The sequence below is a fragment of the Balaenoptera acutorostrata genome, chromosome 11 (genome assembly GCF_949987535.1).
Source record: "Balaenoptera acutorostrata chromosome 11, mBalAcu1.1, whole genome shotgun sequence".
NCBI classification, from domain to species: domain Eukaryota; kingdom Metazoa; phylum Chordata; class Mammalia; order Artiodactyla; family Balaenopteridae; genus Balaenoptera; species Balaenoptera acutorostrata.
The window spans coordinates 98,169,031-98,180,156 of record NC_080074.1 but is presented as its reverse complement, the minus strand read 5'-3'; the positions used below and the strand labels follow the sequence as shown (position 1 = coordinate 98,180,156).

Genomic DNA, 11,126 nt, shown 5'->3' with positions numbered 1-11,126 from the left:
CTATGAAGCTACAGGTTTCACTCTTTTCAGGTGGCAGTTAAGATACCACAGTAGTCCTAAGGCATTTTGTCTCAGCTTGCTGTTTGCCAAAACTAGGATAAATGAGTGGCTTGAAGGAAAAAGAGTCAAAGTTAACATGACAACCAAATTGGCTTGATGTTTCTGCAGTTTAAGGAAAACCCAACCTGTTAATAGGACAGAAGAAACGTGAACCGTGAAGAGGAGGAGGAAAGACATCACCATTTTCATGGCTCTTTTATGGGCCTCTATGCTGAAGTCCTTTGAGCTGGGGTTGAGCTGCAAATTCCTGGTGTGTCTCATCAAGGAGAGGAATAAAAGGAGCAATGAGGTCAGGGACAGAAGAAAGGGGATTAGGCAGATGAAGGTGAAAACAATCAACACGTCAAGATACAGAGTTTTACTTACATCTGAGGGCCCTGTTGAGTTTCTTTCATATATTTTGTAGACGTTAGTCCAGACACCATTAAACGCATCTACTAATTCAAAGTTCAAAAACAGTAAGAACAAAGACCCCAACAGAAGCACAAGTACCACTACGAATTTGCCACCGCAGCCAGGTGAAGCAGGGGTGGGAGGAACTGGCTACTTTAAAGAGGCAGAAAACACTTAGACAGGTAGCAAACCAGGTAGCTAGGTGATTGGACAGGGTCCAAAAAATTTTTGCCAGTTTATCAATGGCATATAGATGTGGCCATAACACCAGTACAAACGAGTCAAATAGCATTTTCCAACGTTGACTGATTCTGGAGATTGCCAGGCCGGTGAGGATGCAGTCAGCTGATGAGAACTTCGGTCTCTTCACCCAGTCAATGCAGTTAACTAGTACAATGAACCCATTCCCCAGCATTCCAATCATGAATTCTCCTATTACCTCTACCAGAAAAGTATTTTCAACTCCAGATGGCAGTGCTGTAGAAAGAATCCAGAAAGCTAATACTATTTTTCACTGATTTTTTTGGCGGTCAAAGTGTTGTATGATATCCAGTTTGATACTTTTCACTTTTGTACTAAAAAATGCTCAGTGAAACTCAGATACCATCTCACTTATCTTCATAAAGAACTTCCTCTTTTATTCCAGCCATAGGTCTGAAATTTGTGCAAGGAGACCTAGTCTCACAGCTCTAAATGAAAAACTTAACATTACTTTCAATCAGCTACTGATTGCCAAATTAAACAGTAAATGTGCCCACTCATCATTGGCACTGGCAGCAATTTTCCAGTTGTGAGGACATCTGGAAAAGTCAAACATGCAAATATGAGACAGATTTCTTTATACTGATTTGTACTTTCTTTTTCAACAGAAACTCAATACCATTTAGATTCAAGTTTCTTAATTTTAATAGAGTTCTCTAAAAATAACCTCTACAATACAAGCATTATTCATCAATTTCATTTAATAAAATCCGTAATGTTTCAGATACTGTTATAGATGAAACAAGTGTAATAAAGAGAAGCAATATCAAGGAGCTCACAGAGTAGTGGAAAAAGCAACATTAAATAAACTATTACTATTGAATATGACAAAAGTTTGACCAAAATACAATTACAACATTTTGGTGCTACGAGGAGGGTGCTACGAAATCTATTGTGTATAATTAATTCTAGTTTCCTGCGGATAGTGACAACTGGCATAGGTCTTGAAGCTGTTTAGGATTTTTTGAAGAAATAGATAAAAATGGAAATGATTTTACAGAATGATGTAAAAGCATATGGAAAGGTACCAAAATCATACCTCTACCTGAGCTACTACTCTGAATTTTTTAGCTTTGTTTCCAACGAGTTCCTGCCTATTTGATTCTGAATTAGCTATTGTCAGCTGAGACAAAAAAAACAGTAAGAAAAAAAATAAGGTAGAAAAAAAGAAAAGAAAGGCAGTGGGTGGATGGGTAGGAGGGAGGTTCTCCTTTTCATTAATTCTGCTTTTGATAACATTCTTCATCTCATAAAAAATTAATTTACAGTAAAATATATTTTCGCTTGTTTTTTTTGCTTTAACAAACAGGTAACTCTAATGCAATGGTTTTCAACCTTGACTGTAAAGAGGAGTTACCTAGGGAGCTATACATATATATAAATGCCTGTGAGCCGCTCTTAGGGATTCTGACTTAATTGGTCTGGGGTACACTGTCGGCGCTCACTGAGAGCTCCTTGATGTGTGCTGCACAGTGCCTCCTAAACCCAGGCAAAACATCTTTCTACTCACAAGATGCAAATCTATGAAGGTTCTCCACGAACAAGACAGGATTTTGCCCACTGTCCTCTGACAATGCATTTCCCATTCAGCCCATTCTGATTCTGGTTGACTAACCAGAATTCATGTCGGTCTCAGCCTCTCTATAGAGATGCTATTGGCTAGGAATGCCTGAGGCACTCACCTGGGCCCAAACTACCTGTAGGAGCCCCCAGAGACACTTCCCCACCAGAGCCAGTGCTGTGGCTGGACCTGCTGCTGTGGTTCTTATTATGAATGCAAGACTCACCTCCGCAATAACCATCAGGAAAAAACAAGGTTTATTACTCACAGGTCCTGGAGGGTACACAGCACAGCAAGGGCTATACAGTGAAGTCAGGAGGAGAGAGAGAGAGAGAGAAGAAAGCCCCTGGGGCTCTGCCTTTACTGGGGTTGAGGGGAGGGTGCCTAGGGTTTCACAGGTTCACTCTTTAACAGCGAATTTAAAACATAAGGGGGGGGGGGCTTCCCTGGTGGTGCAGTGGTTGAGAATCTGCCTGCCAATGCAGGGGACGCGGGTTCGAGCCCTGGTCTGGGAAGATCCCACATGCCGCGGAGCAACTGGGCCCGTGAGCCACAACTACTGAGCCTGCGCGTGTGGAGCCTGTGCTCCGCAACGAGAGGCCGCGACAGTGAGAGGCCCGCGCACCGCGATGAAGAGTGGCCCCCGCTCGCCGCAACTGGAGAAAGCCCTCGCACAGAAACGAAGACCCAACACAGCCAAAAATAAATAAATAAATTTATTTTTTTTAAAAAAAATCTATTCTAAAAAAAAAAAAAACATAAGAGGGGGAATTAGGGCTTGGAAAGGGAGAAATGGAGTCACTTGAGTCAACAGTCTGTTATCTAGGTTACCTGGCATCTTCTAAATGGGAAACTTCAAGGGTGGGGGCAACCTGGCTTCTTATCTAGGTGTTTTAGTAGTAGCTGTAGACAGCTGGCAATGTCTAGTCAAGATGGAGGCCCTTGGGAAATACCTGGCGGTCCAGCGGTTTCACTGCCTCAGGCGCAGGTTCAATCCCCTGTGGGGGAACTAAGATCCCACAAGCCTCACAGCATGGCCAAAAAAAAAAAAAAAAAAAAATGATGGAGGTCCTTGAAATGGATGCCTCTGCAATCAAAAGCTTGTTGTCAGGCACTTACACTACACAACCTTAGCCACGTTGGCAATCATGTGTGCTCCATGAGGAAAGGGACTATTTTTTGTCTCCACTGATCTATTTCCAATTCCTAGAACAACGAGGGACTGCAGGCCCTCAATTACTATATGTCAAGTGAATGAGTGCTAACTTGGTTGGTAATCTTATTGGGAATACCGAAAAAGAGAAAATGAGTAAGACTTGACTGCGAAACTAGTATTAGAGCAAGAAAAGATGGTAACCCCTTAAAACTAGAGACAATTTTATAACATGTATGAATTCATGAGAGGTTTCTGTACTAACCTTGAAATAACCAACACTGCTCTCGAGTCTCCTGGTTCAAATCAGAAGTCATACTGAATCACAAAAACATACACATCAGGCAACCAACATGTGGAAGCCTTTGTATTTTTCTTCATGAAAAAGAACTACTTCTAGGAACCCTCTTGCACTGTTGGTGGGAATGTAAATTGATACAGCCACTATGGAGAACAGTATGGAGGTTCCTTAAAAAACTAAAAATAGAACTACCATATGACCCAGCAATCCCACTACTGGGCATATACCCAGAGAAAACCATAATTCAAAAAGACACACGCACCCCAATGCTCACTCCAGCACTGTTTACAATAGCCAGGTCATGGAAGCAACCTAAATGCCCATCGACAGACGAATGGATAAAGAAGATGTGGTACATATATACAATGGAATATTACTCAGCCATAAAAAGGAACGAAATTGGGTCATTTGTAGAGACATGGATCGATCTAGAGACTGTCATACACAGTGAAATAAGTCAGAAAGAGAAGAACAAATATCGTATATTAACACATATATGTGGAACCTAGAAAAATGGTACAGATGAACCGGTTCACAGGGCAGAAATAGAAACACAGATGTAGAGAAGAAACGTATGGACACCAAGGGGGGAAAGTGGCAGGTGGTGGTGGTGGGATGAATTGGGAGATTGGGATTGACATGTATACACTAATGTATAAAATGGATAACTAATAAGATCCTGCTGTATAAAAAAGTAAATAAAATTCTAAAATTAAAAAAAATCAATTCAATGTGTTATAGATTTTGTAATTGCTGCATTTATTTCTCTCACTATACAATCCTAAGTAACAACGGAGGCCATAATGTATCTGCCTCTGTTTTAATCAGTTTTAGAGGAAGAACCAGTGGCACAAAGGGCCATATTTTGGAAATCTGACTTCAATTTCAACAACTGTAGTTTTTAAAGGCTTTATGTGTTACATTTTTACTTGCCCTGCATTGTAATTTCCTAGGGTGGTGTTAAACAAATTATCTCTGAATTCCCTTTACCACCCCGACCCTACAGAGCATTTTAATACCAATGAAATACATACTGTATGTGTAGAAATCAGATAGAAATTTTGTATTGAAATAACTGATGTTTAACTTACATAAATTGACCCACAGAAGACTCTCAGAGCCCAAAGAGTTTTATTTGATTTTTGTTTTTTAAATCTCAAGTCAATTATTTCCATTTAGCACAATCTTTCTCCTCAAACCCCATGGTAGTAATAACAATAATAATAACAAAAATAATAATAAATAGTATGTGCCAGGCACTGTTCTAAGTGCTTTATATCTGTTAATTAATTCAAATTTTAAACTAATGTATTAATTATGTAAATAATTTATTATTACAATATTACTCTACTTTTTAGAAAAGAAAAACCAAGGCACAAAGAGGATAAGTAATCTGCCCAAGGTCACTGTGATATTGTGATTTATAATAAATATATATTTGGTCTTCTGGCACAGAGCTCCTAAAACCCTTGGAATTTCCTAAGTTATGAGAGTGATAAAAGGTGTCTTATGTTACATTAATGAGGTTAATTTTTAAAAGCCCCTAGGTAACCTAAGGATGGGGTTGATTGCCAAGGGAACTAACCCTGTCATGAGAGGGTTGGAACTTTCAGTCCCACCCACCTGACCTCTGGGGGTGGGGGGAAGCAGCAAGGCTGGAGGTTGAATCAATCACCATGGTCAACGATTTAATCAATCATACCTATATAATGAAGTCTCCATTAAAAAAAACAAAAGTTTTCAGAGAGCTTTCAGGTTGGTGAACTGAGTTGAACTGTAAGACACCCAGCTGGTGGTGGAGAACTGCTTGGTAGTGTTCTGGTCACATGAGAATTGGTGACCAGAAAAATTAGTAACAAAGCTAGTAAGTTTCAAACCCAGGCCCTTTGACTCCAGAATCTGGACTCTTGATACCTACTTTATGCCACTTTTCATGATTCAGCAAGACCCTTTGTATATTGTCTTCTTTATCTTCCACAGGAACACAAAAGCTTGACTTAGGGTGGATATTTGAAACTGAACGTATTGATGCCTTTCCTCCTAGTTGGGAAACAGGCACCCCTGTGTCGTAAATGACACTTTCCTACTGTGTTTTGTGTCCGTAGACCAATCCTGCCACCTTCAAGCGAGTCAGTCAATGAACTGCATCTCCCTTCAGTGCCACCAGATCTTGACCTCTGCTGGCATTTTTATTTATTCACTCCTCCTTTGGGGACTCTGATGTCATTTCCCCATTCAAAGGCATCAGAGTAAAAGGGCAGTACCATGGGAAGCACCGGGTGGCACCTGGAATTGAGACTAGCTTCCTTTGTGACTGGCCCATTTCTCTGAGCCTTAGCTCCTTCCCTTATGAGAAGAAAAGTGCATTTAGTCCTTAACAGCTTACTAATGGGTTTTGTGAACATTCTCTCTTAAAATGGAGCAAATGGTTCCTAAGTCACAAAATTAAAGATTAAAAAGGACAGAATATGTAAAAATGCTCATAAACTTTTAAACTATATACAAGTATTAGTTACTATTAACAATCATTACTACCCAGGTCCAGAATCAGGAATTATGCAATAATTATTTCTATCTACTGTGAACTCATTAGAACAGAACTGGTTACAAATTGGCATTCTGATTTCAAAGATTAAGAACTGATCAGATAAACAAAAAGTCCTATGTGACTCTTTACCTTTCCATCATCATAAACCAGAAAACTCTTACATGCAGACTAGTGACCTCTATTTGGCCTGATGGGTAAGGCATGAAGAGTAGCATGAGATGCAGTGGTTTTCACTGTATTCAAATGACAAGAGCAAATTCCTAGGCAAACCCTATGATTTTCACCTGTTGAAATTTGAAGAATCTGGAAGTCATGCAAAACTTCCTGGGCTCCAAGAAGCACATAGGACCCAAGAAACTGAGTGAAACGTTTGGAACTTGCTAAGATATCTCTGTGGCTTTAGTGACAGACCTCCGTGGCCTCACTATAAAGCCTCTGTGGTGTCAGTGTGAAATCCCCCATGGTCTTAACAGGGAAGATTTCTAGGACCCTGGAATGAGATCCTCTGTGACTTTAGTGTGAGACCACTGTGATTGGCATTAACCTGACTCACTGAGGCTTAGATTTGGACTTTGTAGGTCTTGGGAAAGGAATTTAATGTTAGGATAGTAACAGTCTAGTTCTAATAAAGCCCATAACAAGAAGAGTACAATTTCAGTGTCTAGCTTTATAGGCAATGGATGGACAGAATGATTTTTACTTTCTATGATGTTTCTCAGCAGAAGAGAGAGCCCAGAAATAGATTCAAACAAATATAGTCGACCAATCTTTGACAAAGGAACAAAAGCAATTCAATGAAGAAAAGATTCTCTTTCCCAAAAATGATGCTGGAACAACTGGACATTCATATTAAAAAAAAAAAAGAACCTAAACACAACATCATATGTCAATAGGGAATTGAAAATTAAAACAACGAGATATTACTATATACCTGTTAGAATGGCTAAAATGAAAACTAACTGACAATACCAATTGCGGGCAAGGATGCCAAGCAACAAGAACTCTCATTCATTGCTGGTGGAAATGCAAAATGGTAGAGCCACTTTAGAAGAGAGTTTAACAGTTTCTTACAAAACGACATATTGCACTCCTAGGTATTTTCCCAAGTGATTTAAAAATTTATGTCCACGCAAAAACCTGCATGCAAATGTTCATAAGGTGGGCAGTAAACAGGGAAATCATAAGGGATAATGCAGCAAACTGGGGGTTGGAAACAGGATGCCATTATCACCTCAAGGCCTGAAAGAACAAGGACAGGAGAAGTTGCCATAACCCAAAGACAGAGAAATCAGAATGGAGAGGTTGCCTGAGATGAGCTATATGACCTTCCATCCAGGATTACGGCCAGCCTGCTGTGACCCTCACTCTCCCATCTCTCTGATTTCCTGTTGGCCAAACCCAAATGGAAACCAAAGTACAGGGAATCCATTGATGCAAGTCAGCCTCCCCGTGACCAGAGGATGGTGGCTGAGAGTGGAGCTTTGACTGGAAGAATAAAGAAAAGATCCCTTTAAGAGGTACAAGCTACTATGTATAAAATAAATAAGCTACAAGGATATATTGTATAGCAGGGGTCCCCAACCCCTGGGCCACAGACCACTACTGGTCCGTGGCCTGTTAGGAACAGGGCCACACAGCAGGAGGTGAGCGGCGGGGGAGCGAGTGAAGCTTCATCCATATTTACAGCTGCTCCCCATCGCTCGCATTACCTCCTGAGCTCCGCCTCTTGTCAGCATTATGGTGAGTTGCATAATTATTTCATTATATATTACAGTGTAATAATAATAGAAATAAAGCGCACAATAAACGTAATGCGCTTGAATCATCCCGAAACCATCCCCCCAACACGAGTCTGTGGAAAAACTGTCTTCCACGAAACCAGTCCCTGGTGCCAAAAAGGTTGGGGACCGCTGCGGTACAGCACAGGGAATATAGCTAACATTTTATGATAACTTTAAATGGAGCAGGATCTATAAAAACTTTGAATCACTATGTTGTACACCTGAAACTAATATGATATTGTAAATCAACTATACTTCAATAAGAAAAAGAGAAAAGAAAATATACCAACAGAGTTGGACAATCTTAAATTCTACTCCTACAGAGAAGACAATTTGCAGAGCTGGAATTTTTTCCCAGGTATGCTCAACATAGTGCCATAATGAACATTTTAAATACTTTTTACTATGAAAATGCAAATTTATACACAGCATACAGACTAGAATAATATACATCCGTGTACCCATAATGCAGCTTCAACAATTATCACCTCATGGCCAATCTAATTACATCAATACCATCATCCTTTCTTCCCCTCCTATGTTAAAGCATATCCTATATATCATATCAACTTTTTATTATCAAATGTTTCAGCGTGTATCTCCATAAGATAAGGATGCTTTTTCTGAATCACAATTAATATACCAAAAATAAGTTAATAATTCCTTACTATTATTAAATATCTAGTCAGTGTTCAAATACCCAACTGTCTCATAAATAATAAATGTATTTGTTCAAAGCTTTTTAGGTCAAAATCCAAAAAAGGTTCATACACTGCAGCTGGTGGGTGTATCTTTTAAGTCTCTTTTAATCAGTAGTGTCTCTCACCATGTCTTTTTTCCCCTGCTATTTATTTGTTGAAAAAAAATCTGATCATTTGTTTCGAAGAATTTCCCACAGCTTGGATTTTGCTGATCCCATCTCTGTGGTGTGATTTAATGTGTTTCTCTTTACAATTAACTTGTTGATGGGCTACTTCTCCCAGCTGAGTTTAAATTCCTCTATCACTGATTACTGGACAGGTAGCAAGACAGACTGACATCCTAGTGAGGCTAAACCAAGAAAACTTCTGTCTACTCTTCTTCCCTCAGAGATGGTCTGATATGGTCCTCGATTCCAACAGGAATGAGTCTAAATTATACTTACACACTGGGTTCTGAGACCACAATTCTGCCTAGGATAACTTTCACAGGAATTGAAAACAGTCTCGTGTTTGCTAAATTTTCTGTTGATTTGATGCTGCGATCTTTTTAACTCCCTGGACTCTTCAAAGGTAGGGCATATGAAAGATAACTTATGACATCCTGAAGGAACAGCACCATTGTATGGAAAGGAAGCCCCGTCATGACTGTACCCAGGCATCAAGGGAGGCCCTCCAGCCAACACCGAGCAGAATAAACCTTGGTGAGAATTAATTTGTACATGAATTTACAAGAGCAGATGGAATTAATTTGGGGGTGATAATTTCACTTTAAAATTTGATAATGGAGAGTTATATCCTAATTCAAGGAATTGTTAACATTGTGCATGTGTTACAATGTGTAATATTGTAACATTATAGTATTTGACGTCATTACCTAAGCTCTGATGAATTGCTTTGGAGCATTCCGCCAGGCATAATTTGGAACAGAAAATAGGAGGAAAACTTCAGCCAAGTAAAGAATTGGGCCCTAAAGCTAATTTAATGAGCTCTTCTGACCAATTTCAGAGACCTCTAGGGATAAAGGTTTAACTGTTCTCCAGTAGATCCCACAGAAAACAAAAGAAAGCAGTGGATAGTATTGGGAGAGTTCTCCTGAAGATGGGTGGGCACTGGTTTCCTCATCTAAGGAAGACAGACCACAGGTTGTGATTGTTACACTAACTGGGTTATAGTAGAACATAAACCTATAGAGTTTATATCCCAGTCATCAGGATTCCACAGAAGGAAGAAAACTTTCACTTCCCAGGACAGTGAATGGAAAAAACACTATTTATCTGTAGCCCTAAGTTACTCTTATCTACCTACTCAGTGAGACCAAGAAAACCACTGAGCCTGTGAAGTTCAGCCCCTACTGAATTTTCTCTAATCTTTTCCAAGTGATGCTTCCATGGTAGAAATTTTTTTTTGCTCTTTCATAGAGTCAACTTCAACTTCCTGGAACAGATTCTTTCATAAAGAAGGAAGGTGTCCCATCTTGGGTAATAATTTATATTCAGAGATATTATATTTGATAGCCCAATTCAGGCCATAGAAAACATCAGCAGACTCACAGATACAGAAAAAAACTGGTGGTTACCAGAGAGGAAGGGGATGGGAGAATGGGCAAACTAGGTGAACGGGATTAAGAGGCACAAACTTCTAGTTATAAAATAAATAAGACATGGGGATATAATATACATAATAGGGAAGACAGTCAATAATATTGTAATAAGTTTAAATGGTGACAGATGGTAACTAGACTTCTGGTGATCATCTCGTAATGTATATAAATGTTGAATCACTATGTTATACACCTGAAATTAATACAACATTGTATGTCAATATACTTCCATTTTTTAAAAGTCTTATCCATGTTAAATCTGATATTTTTATCTCAAATATGTGTGATTCCTGAGACTACTTCTCAATTGGCACCAAAGTTGAGAGGGACACATGTTGCTTACTGCCCCCTCTAAATCTTTATTAGCTACTCTTCCAAGTCCCTAGGCAGGCTGAGAAGCAGATGCAAGAGATGCTTCCGGGCTAAGACAGATGCAGAGATGATTGTTTATGTTCCTTTTGGATCAATGAGAGGGTAGGAATACGTCCTGTAAAATAAGAACACAGTTGTATGACCACAAAATAGAATGAGGATTAATAATAAGAAGGATACAGAATATGTTCTTGCTTATTGGTTGGTCAAGAATAGTTCAGACCATTCTTACTGTCTGTACCTTTAGTTAAGAAAAGAAGAAACAAGCTCCCAACCAGAAACATTTCCAAAATGGAACATCCCATATCCTAGCTATAACAGTGACCTTGCATCTTGCACCTAGAAGTCACAAGTCTTATGCAGTACAGGATCAGGCATTTTTGATAAAGAAGGCA

At 39.4% G+C, this 11,126-nt stretch overlaps 1 protein-coding gene across 1 annotated transcript; it reads right to left on the bottom strand.

The window, feature by feature from the left end:
- Positions 1-2,339, bottom strand: TAS2R42 (taste 2 receptor member 42). The gene is given in 3 exon segments (XM_007196162.2): positions 1-556; positions 558-930; positions 2,330-2,339. Coding segments are annotated over 3 exon segments (939 nt in total).
- Positions 2,340-11,126: the final 8,787 nt, after the last annotated feature.